A 17,130-nucleotide genomic window follows, 5' to 3' on the forward strand; every position below is an offset into this window, starting at 1 on the left:
AAACATTGCTGGTAGAAACTTCCAAATACTTTATTTAGGAACAGTTCTGCCCATGTGCTGTGTTGGTTTTTTTTTTTCCTGTTTAAATGATCACGATTATGAAGTTACCTGCATTTTGAAAGTGCCTACCACCGTAGCACCTGGGCGTTTTATAAAAAAAGCTGTCTGGCATGACAGAGAAGATTGATCGCTCAAGAACCTACTGGTCTCCTGTTGCTTATTCCTCATTTCAGGTGTATCTACCGACCAAGGACGAGGAAAAAAGCAACAGATGAACTCCAGAAAAAGATCATCTTGTTTTCAGGCAAGGTTCAGATCGGAGACAAAACGAACATTGAGACCCCCAACTTCCCATGAAGAGCAAGTAGCTATTTCTAAAGCCACCCATGAAGCTAGTTTCCCAGGAAAAGCCTTGTAGGATTAGGTTCTATACTGTATTTAGGTATTTAACAAAACATGTATCAATAAAGAAAGATCCTATTGGCCCAGAGTACAAATTCAGGTTATACTCCACCACAACTGGGGTAACCATTAACATTTGGTAAGGTATTTGCCATCTTTATCAGTAAGGAAAGAGGCTCTATTTTGTCATTTCTGAATGTTACATTTTTAAAAAATACAGAGACTTCTTGCTACATAACTATATATGCTTGTCAGTGAGGACTGGGAGTTGAAAGGGAAGAGAAGTTAGCTCCCTTGGCTACTGTTTCATAACCTTCATGTAGACAGCCTCACCTTGCTGGTTTAGTTCTGCATCTACTTTTGTCTCTGTTTCCCCATCACACCCAGATTTCTAGACGAAAATAACCAAATTATAGTGTCAAATAATGGGGTGGGGGGAGGAATCAAGTTATGCCTATGCCCTGGTCCATGGTAAGTAGATGTGTACCGGCCCTGAACAGGCCACTGGTCACAAAGCAAGCTCCAACTTCTCTGAGCAGAATGGAATTTCTCTGTGCTCCAGATTATTTTCAGCTATTTATAGTGTACATATGTTTCTGAACAGATTGTTTGTCTTTAATACACTGGGAGAGAATGCAAGTGCACAGACATATACACAGAACACAGGGAAGAAGATGGTAAAACCTCCCTCTGTTGGTTTCAGGTGCAGATATTTGTGTCCTAGAACCTCTTGGAGATTTTCCTTCAATACAGAATAAAACCTCTGTTCCTCAGGGGGTCCTGGTTAACTTTTGAATCCAAAGATGCCCTTTATATATCCTGTGAGGCCACTCTTGGCCTTCTGCTCCACCTTGTCCTCCAGAGGTGGGAAAGCAACATGATTAAGGGCCAGGTCAAAGAACAAGGGTTTGCATGGAATGGGCTGGAAGCCCGGAGGGAAGTGCACAAGGCTGACTTGCTTGCTGACAAGAGAAGGATCCAGACAGAAAGTCTCAAACCGTTCCGAGAGTGGCTGAAAGAGACCAGTGCAGAAACACAAATTAAACACATGTCAAATCAAAGCTGACAAGGGTCAAACAAGCAAAGAGGATTAAGCAGCAACTGAGACAACAGAAGCTGAAGTTCCCTTGTGTGACATCTTGGGCCCTTGAAAATGATTCGAACCCCTGTCAAAGCATTGCTGCAGGATCTCTGGAAAACCTTCCCACGTGCAGGGAGAAAGCTAAATGTAAAAAAATGAAGATGCCACACTAGAAGCTGTGAGCAGCAGCCTAGTTTCTACCCAAGGAACCCCACCCTGTCAGCCACCTTTAGGACTTGCAGAAGGAAAACAAGCCTAATAAAATCTTTTAAGTACACTAGTCATGACCAAACTCCAATCAGCATGACATTTCTTGAGTTGTAAGAGACACTCAGCTAACAGGTTAAGAATAATACTCATTAAGAACACCACTGGAATTTGCCTGAGCTCTCAGCTCTTACCTTGCCATCCTTGACCTGAGATGGAGACTCAGTCTCATGAGTGTCATTTGCATCTGCAAAATTGAAGAAAAAGTGGTAAGAATAACAGGCTAGATCTTGGCGTAAATTAAGACCGTCTCAGGAGTCAGCTGTCCTCTAAGCGTAACTATGAACCTTGCTTTCTGGGGTGCACAAGACAATATTTTCAATAGAATCAACTTGTTTTCTAGACTAAGAGGATCACACATACTCCATCTACAGCCAACACGGCTCTCCAGTGATGGGCAGCTTCTCCTTCACATTGTTGTGAGAAGCTCCTAAAAGAAGCACAGATTTTGAGTTCGGCAAAAGCAGCAGATGATAAGACCGCAGTGGGGTCTGTTAAAGTAACAGCAAGGCAATACAAGACAAGGCAATCCATTACTTATCTTGGGTTTCCAGCAGCAGGCACAGCAAAAACAGCAGCCCAAGAAATTACGAAGTTCATCCATTCCCCCAAAGTCCCCCTAACCTGGTCGACACTGACAAAGAGCAGAACATCACTGCTCTCCCCTTCCTCAGTAGTTCTCCCAGCTAGGCAAAACTGGGATGGGTAAGGCCAACTTGTTTGCAGTAAAAAAATTAAACACTAAACAGAATGTTCTGTGCAGGTTACCAAAACAGGTGCACATCCTCATGAAGCACTTCCACATCTCTGGGCAGGGAGCAAGATGCCAAATGTCTAGTCATTGGTTGCCTAGCTGCACTACGCACAACTAGAAAAAGCTAGAACTAAGGGGGGAAAAAAGTGTTTTCCAGAGCCTATGTAGATGAGAGTGAAGTGGAAAAAATTTGGAACTTCAGAAATGAAATAAAAGGAATTAAATAGCTGCAGGGGCATTACTGAAGAGACATTAGAGCTGCAGTATAATTGTGCAACTCACCTAATATAGCTGCTGCTTGCAAGGAGTATTTCTCTGCATTGACTTGAGTGATCAGATCCTGAACATCAGGCAGCTCCTAGGTCATTAAAGAAAATTATCTGAGAGACTGAAATGTACCAGAGTTTAAGAGTTATGGCAAAAGTAAAACCTGACCAAGTAAGAACTAAGAAATTAAGCCCTAGTGCTGATAAGCCTTTTCAGAAGAGGAAAAGCTACAGTACAGTCCTTCAGGCACTAGAGATGTAGTATGACAGAAAGTGCAGATTGTGAGAAAGTGTGGTAAATTGTTATGGAGTTGTTACAGTAAGTTACAGCTGGCAAGCAAGCGGCCAGTTGAAGCACTTTCACATCACCAGAAAGTCTCCACTATAATGTGTCAAGCAGTCACACTTGTATTACTCTTCTCCTTACTTAAGCATCAATCTTGAATTGTAATGGTCTGGCATCTAATTGACAATAAATACTGGGACAGAGCTTTTCATAAATTTCAGCTCCCTTCTACACACAGGATTGGGTTCCTACCTTCAAGCTGTTCGTATAAGCTCCAGCTCCTGACTGAACTTCGCGGGCATATTTCAGCACTCTTTCATATAAAACAAGAGCTTCACTCCATTTCTTTACCAGGACATAGGACTGTGCAATGAAGAAACACCTGCAACAGTAAAGAGTGGCTCATTGACATGGTTGTCATCCATACCTTTTGCCAACTCAAATGACTGATAAGAGATGATATTATTAAGAAGCACTGGCCAGTTTCCCTTAGCATCCAGTCTTCATTTCACAAAAGGGCAGAGGAAACTGCATCAAAGCCCTGTACAGCACACAGTGCTTTGGTATAACAACTTTGAAGATGTAATGCCTGCTAAAGAAAACCTGGCTGTTTCTCAGTCACCTGTAAGCTTTGTACACAAGTGTCTTCAATCCAATCTCTTTTTGGAAGTTCTTGTCCTCTTCTAGGCCAGGAAGCTGTGTCAGTTCCACAAGGTTCTGTGCAAAAGAGAGTCAGAGTAACAAACGAAGGCATTGTTTTCCTCTGGAATCTGCTGGAGTAAGAGAAAGCTGCCCCTTTTAACTAGTCAACAGTACACTCCCATGGAAAAAGTTTCCAGTTTTTCTAATTATCAGTATGCTAACCTTATGAAGGACACTCATTGAAACTTGTGCAAGTTTGCCCTCAGGACAGATTTCCTGACACAAACAGGAATTAGGACAAAGACTCCTCAGATTTCACATGAAGTAATTCTTTCATAAGGCATTTCCCTTTCCCATCCACAACTGCTTCAGCCATAGGCTCCCACAGTTAACTGAAAATTTATGTGAGAAATAGAGAAATTGCTTATGAAGGAGGACATTTTAAGTATTTTTAGCTGCTACTTTTTCTGGCCAGCAGAAACTAAGGCAGCTATCAGGGTGCTGCATAAAATACTCAGAAAAACCATTTTAAGACTGCATTAGAGTGTAAAACCAAGAGCACCCATCCTAGCAGCATTTTCTGTTCACAACTAAAAGGATTTCTTTGTGCTTCATGTAGATGTTGAACATCTTCAACAAAGTTACTGTAGGTACTGAGCTGTTCTTCAGACTTCATGGGCAGTTCACTTGCACTGCTGTATTTTCTACAATAACTTTTTGTACCAAAGTTCTCCAGTTAGTATGAAGAATTAATTTGTTTTCCCAGCATTACCTGCAAAATGATATCGTAAAGACGGATTAGGTCCTGAGGCCGTGGTGTGCGCTTGCCATCCTCTTCTGACCGCTGCTGCTGCAGCAGTGCCTTCTGCAGAGACTTTGCCATGCTTTCATTGCGCTTGATGGCTGTTGACAGCTTGATGTAAGTCAAATAACTAAAAAGATAAAAGATACCATTAGCAGACCGTCAGAACTACTCAGACAAAGATTAATAATCTTTGTTCTGAAAAAAACTCCTCCCCCCAGTCTAAGCTGATACTAGTAGGGGGAAAAAAAAATCTCAACGGTCAACATGAGAGTCAAAATGTTTTCAAAGCTGCATGAATCAGATCTTTATCTGTACGGTAACCCTTTGAGGTCTGAGAGGCTCAGAACAAAAACCCCATAAACCAAAACCAAACAAAAATAAAATCTTGACATAAGAGCATAACTTCTTCACACTAGTACAGGCAGCAATGCTTGCCTATTACCTGTGTAAGTACTGGATGTTGGACACCTTCCCAGAATCATTTTCCAGAGAGTGTTCCCGCTGCTTCTGCAGAAATGGGGGACAAAACACTGCATGATTTACTTAAAACTGGCAGCTGAGGGAAGAAAACATCAGAAACAACTCAAGGTTTGGGTAAACCAGGGAAGTTATAACAGACTTCCGGCAAAAGAATGAGGGCTTCTACATTGCTATTCACCCTCCCCAGTTCTGAAGAGAATAAAATCAAAGGTGATAGGCTCTTTTGCAGCTTTTTATTAAAGAAATCCCAGCCACTTTTACTGTTAAGCAAGTTTAACAATAACAAATAAGTCCCAAAGAAACACTATGTTGTTGAAAGTAGAAACACTGATGTTCGCTGCTTACCTGGTCCGGTTTCAAATCTTCCCGAACAGCCTGAATGGCATCTCTACACTCACTGAGTAAAGATTCAAACAAACGTTCCTTTGTCTCCTCATTTTCTGCCTAAAAGCAAAGGGAAGTTAAGACAGATATCTGTTCAAAATTTCTGTACTTTGCATCCCATGATGCAAGAATTAACTGAGGAGATTAAACAAAGTTTCTCCCGTATTATGGCTTTAAGATCCATGGGTAGCTAGAACTCCAATCTGTATCTGTCTGCAATATGTTCTAGGGGCAAACTGCCAGAAATTGTGGGGAACATGGTCAGTGCTGAGAATTTAGCAGCACTGAAGGCCTAGCACACACAGCTCTGATCGCCTCATCCCTGCAACAGCTACCTTCCCAGCAACTCCCTTCCCGTCCAGGATGGCACCCACATTGCTCCGAGAACAGCTGAGGTTGGACTGCACTGTGGGAAAGGCCCAGCAACAGAAGAGCAGCTGAGCATTACTGAACTGGCAAACTACCAATGTGGACTGCTCTTGTTATGCTGATTTAACTTTTCTCATGTGGTAAGAACATGTAGATGATTATCTTTCCTACACTCCCACTCTAGTAATGCTCGCAGTAGCAATAATTTATTTGTTTGAAGCATATTTTAAAGTAACCCTGTATTTTAGTAGCAGGAGTGACTAAGTGCTTTTCTGCTGTCACCACAAGTTTTGTCAAAAAAAAAAAAAAAATGAAGCTGCTTTTGGCCTTCTGCCCCAAAACCAAAATTTGAAAACAACTTTTGAAAAACAAGTTGAAGCCTTATCTCTGCCTAATGGACCGGCATATCATGTACCCAATTAAACAATGTACCCAAAACCAAACTCAGCTTCCATTCAGCTGACTGAAAAGGTAACCAGATGGGGATCGCAAGAACCTTACTGATACAGTAAGAGGAAAACTGCCCAGAAAAAAACCTTAACCTTAGCAATCAAAGGAGGGATTAAAGTGCATCAGCACTGTGTTATACCACTTCCATGTCATGTAATAGCATAAGAAGAATGTTGCTGCAACAAATTTGCAATTGTCCAAATGAATAAAAAACTGCCTAAAAACATGCTCACTTGTTTATGATCAGCAGAGCTCTACAGTCTCTGCCTCTCCTCTTTTCAGGTTTGCAAACCCATTAAGGAATGTCATTTTTACTCTCTCACAAAGCCTCAGGTATCTTGACCTGAGATGAAGGTGGTTTTTGGGGTTTTTTTGTTGTTGGTGGTGGTGGTGGTTTGGGTGTTTGGTTTTTTTTTTTTTGAGATTTGCTGCAAGAGTTTTTAAGGTGGGACTAACTACTGAGAATAACCAGAGACAAGTCTGACAGCATTCCCAACCTCACCCAGAAAAGCACGGCAATTTCACTGTATGCACAAAAATGAAAAAAGACATAGCTAGATCATCAGCCAAGCACAAACAGGGAAAGGGCTGGGCCATGCAATGAAACAAAGGCTTTCCTTTCTAAGCAAAAACTCCTAAGGTTAAACTGATTCTATGTATAAATATGCATATGTTCTGATTTGGGAGACACCAGATCATAAAACTGAGATGCAAGTGCTACAGCCTGTGACTCAAATGCCCAGATAGAACAGCACAGGTTCAATCTTAAAGGGATCCAGGGAACTGATTCCACTGAACCCACTTCTGAAAGTCTAGGAGTGCTCATTTCTAATTTTTAATTTGTTCTAAAACATTGTGTATCACCTCTGAAAGTTATTACTACCGATTTTTGCTACAGTCCTAGTTACCAGAGACGACCACAGAATCCTTGAGGCAGTACCAGATAGGAGGACACTTTCATTGCTCTGCCCTTTAGCCTTCTCACTTCTACCTGGTTGGAGTCAATGGGCCCTTGAAGTCACGCATTCAAGTCTACAAAAGGGCTGACATAAGTATTTTTAAACTTGGATTCATATTTCAGTTTAGCTTATTTGTTTTGTTTCTCCCGTTACCAATAAGACATCAATGGCAATGATATGATTGTGCCGAGAATCTCCATGTGGTTTTTTTGGTTTGTTTTTTGTTTTTGTTTTTTGCAAAATAAACATTTGTGTGTGCTTCTAATCAAACCCTGCAGAGCACTGCTGTTATGTTAGGGTTTCAACTTAGGGAAGACTAGCAGAAAGGTGCCAAAGATCCCAGGAACCACCACAATACATTTAGCTGAAGCTGGACTGCCCATCACAGCTGACACAGCAACTGCAGAACTACTTTCAAAAGGCCAAGTTTTAGCCCTCTGGGAATGTAAACACTGCTGCTGCGTGCTCAGCTCTCGCCATTACTAGCTGTGATCCAGTACCACAAAACTCCTCTGTTTAGTCAGAGCTTCCAAGGAACACAAAGCAAGATGAAAACAAATTCAAATCACTGTTCTGCCACAGCTTTATGGAATAAAGAGGGCAACTAAACTGAAAAGGTCCAACTGCTAGCCTGGCAGGACCGAAATTAAATGAGGGAACATTGAACTCTAAGCTGCACTTCCACCTGCTGGCCATACCGATGTACTACCTACAAAAAAAAATAAATTCAGCAACATACAATTCATAACATAATGACAAAACTAGTTAACACTAATGTTTCCTACCCAGCCATACCTTGTTTATCCTACTCACACTATCTTCTTAACATTATCTCCTACTCTTGCCTGCTTGCCTCATACTTTTGTAGGGTTTTCATTTTATCATTTAAAATTCTATTTATCATCATTATTCTCCTGGTGATAAATGTGTTTTGATGCTGCAAAAAGCCCATCTTTAGTGGCAACAATTGTTACTGAAGATCCTTTCACTGCCTTTTCAAACAGCAAGGGTGCTGTATACAGCCACTGGGAAGCAGAATATACCACCTGGGCACCGTTTCCAAGGAAAAAGCTCCATGTGGAAAACTTGGCTGCAATACTAAAGACATGCATACTGTGTACTACTCCAAGCGTTTCAGAACTGTTACCTTTGAAATTAATTTACATCCTGACATTTAGTAATCCTCTTCCTGCTTTTGAGGATTTGCATAAGTCAAGAAGAGAGTGCTATAAATGTCATAGCACCTGCTTCACCTGGCAAATTGCTTTTTGTTGCTGAAAAATGGTGACTGATACAGATCTTTTTTCTTTTGGTTGCTCTGAAGTTGGAGCATTTGAGCAAGATACTTAAAGAAATTAGAACAGTAATTCAAAACGAGTTACTCTTAAAACTGTAACCTTCACTTCCAAGTGACTTACAAATAATAACGGTTATCACCCTGCCACTGAAAGGTAGCACTTCTGGGTAGAACAGAGCGTTCAAAAGAGCAGTAATACTCACTGGTTTAGTAGAACAGGTCTCCCGAACTACCACTTAGTAGACTGTGGGAGCTATCCCCAACTGACACTTCAGCTTTAGGTTATAGTCAATATTCCCACTTTTACTTTTAACCTTCCAACCCCCAGTTTGAGTAAAAATATTATTTAAAAGCTTTTAGTCCAGCTATCATGTATTATCTTGCACATTGAAGGAAAGAGGACAGCTAGAACACCAGCACCAGAGACGGCTTCTGGGTTACCTGAACAATCGCTGCTTCATTGTCAGCCAGCCCCAGCAAGAAGATCCTCACTTTGTCTATCTTCACTGGAACAGTTCTTCCTCTCCACTCCACCTCGCTCATTGTGGCTGCCTGCTTTGCTCGAGTTTGGGTAATGAGCGCCTATAGAGAATAGGCTGAACTTATGAGCTTGCACTTTAAAGTATCCAAAATTGAACCTTTCAAATTCACATTAGACTCGACTATTTTAAAATCAAAGGGCTTTTTAGGAAAGTGTGGCTTCCCATAGAGCCCAGGCTTGCTTGCTCTCTTCTGATATGTTTTAGCTCTTGAATGGCGTGCTGCAGCAATATTTATGCTCAGAGTGATAATGACTGTTTCAACTTGAAGCATGCAAATAAGTTACCTCCAGTTTTTCTGCAAGAAGACCCTCAGTGCCACCAGACCTCAGTCTCATCTGCATCAACTCATTCATAGCAGACTGGTCACCTGAGAGAATTAACAAGTCAAGATCACATTTCCATGTGAGTTCACAAATTATTTTAATGTAGAGAAGCTAATCAATAGATTTTATACTGGCAATCTGGGGACAAAGGGCATAAGTTTGCAATTTCATTCTGACTTTATAAGCAAACTACTGCAAACTGGTATTTTGTCTTTTTACACAAAACCACATGCACTGTTGCAAAATGAGTATATTTCTCCACTGCTAAACTGACCCAGAATGTGTGCAGAATTTGCCCAAAATATTATGGACTCAATCCAGTGTCACTTAGACCAGTATTTAATCATCAAGTCAATATGTATTTCCTGCGAACAAGCCTTGCTCTTTGTTGGAGATTAGTTACTCCCCCTTCCTTACCAATATTATAGGCACAGTAGCGAATGTTGGGTGAGATCTCTTCCACACGCTGGTTATACAGTACAGCTTGTTCTTCTGTGAAAGCATTGGCCAGTTTTTCGTATATGGTCCTACAGCAAAGAATACACATGAATGCTGCAGTATGTGTCCTTTTGTGAGATGCTATCTTAAGGGAAGAGTTTGTGTCTTTACTCTGGAGGATGCTAATTCTTCAGTAGTACCTCCCAGTTAAGTGCACAATTAAGTAAACAACTCACAGAGTTGCTGCACACACAGTGTATAAACTTACTAGACTGATCCAATACTATTTACTAAACGAAGCTGGTGAAGCAGGGGAACTCACTTGCATTTGTTGAAAGCCTCCATTGCTGCTTTCCACTCCTGGTGTTCAAAACGAAGCATTCCTGTGAGGTAAGCCATGTATGCCTGCAGACAGCGCAAGGGCAAGTTAATTTCCCCAAGACCAGCAGTCTAGTTTGTACAGCCTTTAGTACGAAGGCTGCTGCAACGCCTACAGCAAGTGATTAAGCCTTGCCTTTTTCATTTGGTCTTCCCACAGAAGACAACTGATTTGGATCACGGGTTACTAGCTACCTACCTTTTTTTCTTTTAACTGACTTTGCTACATTTCTAAGGAGATGAAAGCAAAGATGTTTCTTGCTTGTTATGCAATCAACATGACACACTGATGTCACAAAACTTTTTTTTTCCCCAGCAATCTCCCAGCCCCTTGTTCAAAGCAGCTGGTGTCACACCACAGTTGCTTGCTGTGTTCCAGGAACCAAAGCCACAAGGCTTGTGTTCTAGGTGGCTACTTTAGGGCATTTAACAAATAGATAACTCAACAGATAAGGATAGTTTCTTAGGCTGCGTTGCACCATTTTAGTTTCTCTCAATTCTTTTTACTTTTATTAAACATACTGCTCTTCAAAGCAAGAACAATCATTTGATACACTTAAATCAACTTCTAAACACCAGGTCTTCATCTTGGCTGGTGCCACTGGTTATTTCTGCAATTCCAGCAGCTGAATTAACAGTAAGTCCAAGCTATTCAAAGGGACACGATCAGATCAAGAATCAGTCAATTTTGATTATCTATTGCTAGATGAGAATAATCTCTTCACCCAAAATCCAAAGGTTTCTTGTTCAGCTTTTGCTGTAAAACAAGATCAAAGTATCAGTGGTTACCTGAGCTTCCAGCTTTGTTTTGGCATCCACTCTGTTACTTTCACACAGTCGCTCCAGCTCCTCAGCATGTTTCACAGCTTTGCGCAGGCGAGACAGCAAGTGAAATCGTTTGCGAGGCTCTGTGTTTGCTTCCTGTTTCAGCTGCATGGCATAACTCCAAGCCCTCTCTGCATCCATCAGAATCAACAGCAAATACCTGTGGGGCAAGACGAAGATTAATTAAAAAATTACGACATTCAAACAAGTATTACCATGTCACCACTAGTTCTTTGCCATGTGATCTGCAAAGTCTAGTAACAAAAGTTCAGCTTGGTTAATAAGAGGTCAATGCTTTTCTTAACATTCTAAGCACACACAGTCATATTATTCCTAACTGTTTTCTACTGTATTTTTCACTACAGAAATGTAATTACCCAACTGAGGAAGAGAATTTGGTATTGTTCTGTAGCACCACAGACATTGTGAAGACAATGGATTTATGATTTTAGGTCACTCTTCAAACTGGTTCAATATGGGTAAGCACGTCTGTTTTCCCACCAGCTAATGCTATAATGCATCTGGCTTCTTAACAATACAGGTGAAGACAGCATAATGTTCTCTTTTCTCCACAAGAAAAGAGGAGACAGCAGACATTTCAAGTGTTTCTAAAAGATGGGAAATGAGCCCAAGATCCTGGCTATTACCCACATATTCTATCAGACAAGCATTCTGCCAAATTTTGAAAATCTAAGCAAAACTTGCAATCCAGTATTTCTCTTCAAAGGGAAAGGATTATGTCTCCAACCACAACCTTGCTGGCTACACCATTTATGTTATCAGCATTCACATGGCTACCTTGCAACAGATCTCAATAAGCATTTCCTCTTTAATATCAAAGTAATTTACTGATTATGAAAAGAATCCATTTTAGCAGCTATGAGGGAAGAGAAGGAACTGGCTGTTGCTGCTCCCTCTTCTCCCACTTGTTCACATGATGAAGCAGGATATGAGCAGTGACTCTTCCCCCTGCACTGTAGCCTGAACTTTCATCTTTTATTAGTATCAACACCGCACATCTCTGAAAAGAAACATTTCTGAGTATATTGTACAGAACAGTTTTCCACCACACCCACATCAAAATAATTACTGATATGAAAGAAACTATTCACTAATATACTGAATGCTCGATTCCATCCAGTGACTGTACCTGTTGTCCGAGAGAATCTCTTCAGTTACTTTCCTCCCAGTGAACTTGTGCCTGTTTCCCATCTTGAAGTTGAGAGTTTTTCGGAGCCGCCTTAGCCTACGGGAGCAATAACCCCTAAAGAAAAGACGACCACAGTTAGTTTGGCCAAAGAACAGCTTTGTTTCTGTTTACTGCTCTCTCCAACCAGAAAAAAAGGACTAAAGGCTGTGACAGGCAAGGTTTTAACAACTAAGAACTCCATATATGGCATATGGTAAGAGGTACTTCAGAAACCACCTGTAAACCAGTGGTTAACAGAATACAAGGTAAGAAGACATGTAATAATTCCTGATCTTGAAAAATCAGAATGATGTTCTCTTTGCTGTCCAATTGCTTTATGTATTTCTATTGAACACTCAGTTCTGGAAGAGTACAGTGATTATCAGTGAGGTGTTAACAAGCTCTTAAAGGACAATGGAGAAACAAGAGCCAGTCCGTATCCTCCTAAATGGAACAGTCACAGCACATTACATCCAATGAAAAAAAGTGTACATTGCTTCACATGAAGCAACCCGTCAAGGGTTATTTACTTGGCAGATCGTTTTTGTTGCCTGCTACAGTGGGCTTACATTTTAAATGAAGTAAGCCAAGTCACGCTAGTAACTCCAAGGCATCCACACTGTTTACTAACCTGTACCTCTGGAAGTCTCCATGTCGTAAACCGTGCTGCTGCTGAGACTCCTTCACAATCTGAAGGACTGCAATTTCCGTTAAGGCAGATTGACAGTACCGTCTGTTACCAGTTCTTTGTTCTACCCCAAAATAACAGAAGGGAACCCTATAGGTTCCATTAAGCAAATCCACTTTGAACAGAGAGGCACCCAAAAACCTCCTAAAAACACACAGCTGAGAGAACCGATGGTCCTAAAAGACCTCATGACTCCACTGCCTACTTCAGAGCTTTATGACTGTCATCAAGGCCAGGACTAAGACGTACCACAAGCACCTCCTCTTACAGACAACCACAAGAGTCTTGCTGTTACTAGAGCTCGTTCCAGGATAATAAGCTATGCCAATAGACGCATCTAGGCTAATATCACTGACTGCCCTAGCTACAGTACACCACTCCCCCAATCACACTTGTGACAGTTTTGTTGGCAAAACTGAAATAAGAGAGAAGCTTTCCTGCCCTTAAACATCTCATCTCTCAGGAAAAGGACAGAAGTACACTGAGCAGAATCACTGCTGTCTTTCTGACACAGCTTCCACAAACTTTCTGAATACCGAGAACCTTATAAAAAGAGCTTTTGGGAAGTATTCAAGGAGCTCATCTTCTACTCAATTTTTCAACACATTTCTAGTTTTACTGCATATTACTGTAATAAGTGCTCCATGACAGAATGCACTAGCCCGTGACTTGCGATAGCATCACTCCACGATTTCCATCCAGTCTGCATTCTTCAGCGTATTTGCTGATTTCTGTGCATCCTGTATTTACTTTATTCGCTTAGTTATGCTACCAAACAAAATCATGCTGTATTCTAGTAAATTTACTGATGAAATTCAGTTTAAAAGGCAGTTTTTATTTTGTGAAAGAAAATCTCTATAACAAGAAATCTCTGTACCGTATGTATTTATATCCCAAAATTTCCCTTTTAAGCTTTACCAAGAAGCCTTAAAAAAAAAAAAAAAACCACAAAACCAAAACCAGACTATACTATGATGACATCAAAAGAAATACTATTACTATAGTTAAAGCAACCATCAGACTTTTCAAGTTTAAAAGACAGACCTCTAAGTGTTTTCTTGGAATTACACCTAAATGAAAGTCTCTTTAGTTTTAAGTATTAAAAACCTGCATCAATAGTTATTACACTGAATTACTTTGCATCTGTGGAACTAACAAGTCAAACTGCAACGCTTCAACATAGTACTCCTCATCCTCACTGTCTACCTAAGATTTTTTTCAGACCGTCTTTTATCATTTAGTGCAGTTACTCCCTGAATTCATATCCCCTGTTTTATTTACTTTTTCACTGACTAAAGTATTCTTAACATTACCAGGGGAATTAATATGTCTCCATCTTACTCTACAGTTACTGACTTTACAACACCTGCCATATGCTAAATGGAAAACTGCAGCCTTATTTCACTTAAGTTTTCCTCTCACCCAAAAGATAAAACTCAGCTCTATCACAGCTGTGCAGCTGGACTAGTTTCACATGAAAGTTTCATATACAAAAACACCACGAGCTTTACATGCCACATCAGATTTTAGAAGTGCTAAATCTAGAGGAGCCAGTCTGCCATCTCAGCACACCTGTTAGGTTTATTTTATCCACTATTGCCCGCTTCAAGCATTAATATTACCACCAGAAGATTACTGACAGCCTGCTCTTATCTACAGCACGCAGCCTAGCGCAGGGTTCTGCTCTGAAGACTGACGACAGCTGTCACACGGTTCAGAAGGAGAAGTAGTCCACGATTCAGAGACTCAAAGATGACTCCCCGATTTCATCCAAATCAAACCCTCACTGCCAGGGACGGCGCGGGTTAGCCCAGGCCGCCGCACCGACACGCTCACCCAGCATCGCCCGGCACCTCCGGGGCCCCGACCGCAGGGCTCACAGCCCGGCTCCCGCCTGAGCCACGGGTCAGTGCGGCCTGGGCGGACCCGCCGCCCTCAGTGCCGCCTCTGCACAGGGCCAGGGGAGCCTCCGCCGCCCCGCCCGGCCCTCTCCCGCGGGGAAGCAGAGGCGGCCGTGCCCGCCCGCCCGGGGCCTGCGAGCCCCCGCGCTCCCCACACAGCGGCCGCCACGTCCCCCCGCCACCCACGGGGCCGGGCCTGCCACGTCCCCCCGTCACCGCCGCAGCACAGGATGCTCTCCAAGCCCAGGCTGTCGCCGAGGCTGCCGGCCTGCGGCCCCGCCGGCCTCTCGTTCTCCTTGTTTTCCTCCGCGCCGCTGCCGCCGCTGCCTCCTCCACCTCCCGCCGCGCCGCGGCCACCGCCGGTGCCCTGCCGCTCCGCCGCCATCTTGTGCGCGAGCCGCCGCCACCGCGCTGCATCATGGGCCGGGGGAGGGGAAGCGCGCGCCGAAGCCATGGCCAGCGCGGCCGCCGCGGGGGCAGACGGGATAGGGGAGGACTTGGCGGGGGGAAGGTGGTCCCCAGGAGTGGGCATCAGTGGGTGCGGGCCCCCACCCGGGACTGGGGGCTCACGTAGGATTTGGATACATGCCCGGCTGGTCGGGCCTTCCTGCCCTTGCCCCCCACATCCACCCCGGGGCTGACCCCCCCCCCAGCCCCCCCGGATCGGGGCCCCCAGCCCCATCCCCCTCCTCTGCCCCAGGGCTGATCCCCCGGCCCCAGGGTCACCCCCCAACCTTGTCCCCCGCACCCACCCGGGGCTGACCCCCCAGGCCTTCCCGTATGGCTGCTCAACCCCTGGCTAAAGGGCTGGCGCCCCGCTCAGCACCAGCCAGGCAGCTGAAACTCAGTGAAACCATGTCTTTCCTAGCAAAATAAGCGTGATTTTGGGGTGTAGGTTTGGAGACCTTAATGAAAAGCTGCTCTGCAGGGCTGGCTCTGAGGTTTTCACCTCTGTGCGCTGGCTGAACCGACCGGAGGAGGCTCGAGCAAATGGCGGCACCTTCGTTAACCAAAGCATCCCAGGAAAGGACTGAGGATGTGCCCATGGCTGCAGGCTCAGCCCTGGGAAGCCGGGAGCCCTTGCAAACCACAGACGGTGCCTGATGGCTCACAGCAGGGTGCTGGGGGCAAAGGCGGACGTACCCCCCCTGCTCCTCGAACACCCCCAGGTGCCTGTTTCTGGGAGTAGTGACATGTTGGGCACCGTGGGACCAGTCCCCGTGGGGCGATGCTGTACCTGGCGGGTGCAGGGCCGTCCGTGCTGCTGTGGCAGTCCCGCGGGAGCCTCTCCTTCCCTTAGCACGTTCCTGGGACACCTTGGAGCGTGCTGGGTTTAGGAGAGTGGGTTTAAACTTCCCCAGGCCAAGCACTAGCCAAAATCTCCCACCTCCAGCCACAGCACCTGTAGGACGGCAGGGAGCACCTTTGCCCCATCTGATTGTATACCTGGTATAAGAAGAGACCCTCTGTTGTTATTTAAAAGCCCCAAACACACCCAAATCTAGGAGCACTTCCCTGCAGCTATTTAAAGATATAAACCTGAGGGAAGCAGTTAAGACCAGGTCCTCTTGCACAAGGGGTTTAAGTATTTGAAACAAACTTAGAGATACTTCTTTAGGGACAAACACCAAACTGTTTTCTGAATACCTACTGTCCTAAATACTTATGCAAACAGAGCCATTATACCACTGAGCGTTACAAGCCGCTCTGACAGCTGTTCCCACTGGGCTCACCCCCCCAGACCTGTCCCTGCCAGCCCAGGGCTCTGCCTGCCTTTGGGGCCAGCGAGGCTGGCTGCAGTTTGCTGCTGCCATGCTACAGCAAGCAGCAATTTTTCCTCCTCTCCCCTTCAGAGGGCTCAGCTATGACCTCTTATTTCTGATTTCAAAGCTCTCCTTCCCTCCTGTGGACACGAAAGCTCAAAGGGGAAAAAGAAAATGTAAGTCCTTGCGCTGCAGCTTTCCGTTGCAAATCTTTTAAGCCTTTTCTGTCTGCTTTTGGTTTCCACTGTGCCTCTCAGGGATCCATTCCCTATCTAAACCAAACTGTGTTTCAGGATGATGCTTGAACCAAACAGACATGTCAACTGAAGCACGTTTTACAGACCACAGCTCCTCTCTCGTGGCTGTGGCGGTTCAGACAGACTTGGATTAGGTTGGCACTGCAGCACCCATGTTCAGATGCCCCGATGCAAACACATGCACGTCACACACCAAGGGACCCGCTCCAATGGCAGAACAGCCATCAGGTTTATCACAGGCACGTTTCTGCCACACCGCCTTCCTCGTACGCTGGCACGAAGCTTTGCTACTCCTCTGGAGTCTGTAAGCAGGAGGATAAAACTGTCAACTGCTGACTCGGTGCACGGATTCCTGCCACAGAGCTGGCTCTGCTCTTCCTCCAG

General features: G+C 44.0%; 1 protein-coding gene across 1 annotated transcript; it reads right to left on the bottom strand.

Moving 5' to 3' along the window:
* Positions 1–5: 5 nt before the first annotated feature.
* SRP68 (signal recognition particle 68) lies at positions 6–15,138 on the bottom strand. The gene is made up of 16 exons (XM_072880875.1): positions 14,961–15,138; positions 12,769–12,835; positions 12,099–12,212; positions 10,913–11,108; positions 10,068–10,150; positions 9,725–9,834; positions 9,269–9,351; positions 8,884–9,024; positions 5,329–5,427; positions 4,946–5,010; positions 4,471–4,630; positions 3,679–3,773; positions 3,309–3,438; positions 2,787–2,862; positions 1,885–1,937; positions 6–1,414 (listed from the first exon to the last, which is right to left on the bottom strand). Exons 1-16 carry the CDS (start codon positions 15,109–15,111, stop codon positions 1,187–1,189), a joined length of 1,851 nt encoding a protein of 616 aa, XP_072736976.1. The 5' UTR covers positions 15,112–15,138; the 3' UTR covers positions 6–1,186.
* Positions 15,139–17,130: the final 1,992 nt, after the last annotated feature.

The sequence above is a fragment of the Ciconia boyciana genome, chromosome 16 (genome assembly GCF_034638445.1).
Source record: "Ciconia boyciana chromosome 16, ASM3463844v1, whole genome shotgun sequence".
NCBI classification, from domain to species: Eukaryota; Metazoa; Chordata; class Aves; order Ciconiiformes; family Ciconiidae; genus Ciconia; species Ciconia boyciana.

Coding starts and splice junctions, on each gene's coding strand:
- SRP68 (XM_072880875.1), bottom strand. CDS start 15,111: ATGGCGGCGGAGCGGCAGGGCACCGGCGGTGGCCGCGGCGCGGCGGGA. Junction 11,109..12,098: donor GAGATTCTCTCGGACAACAG/GTACAGTCACTG, acceptor CTTGCCCCACAG/GTATTTGCTGTTGATTCTGA. Junction 5,011..5,328: donor AAGATTTGAAACCGGACCAG/GTAAGCAGCGAA, acceptor CCATTTCTGCAG/AAGCAGCGGGAACACTCTCT.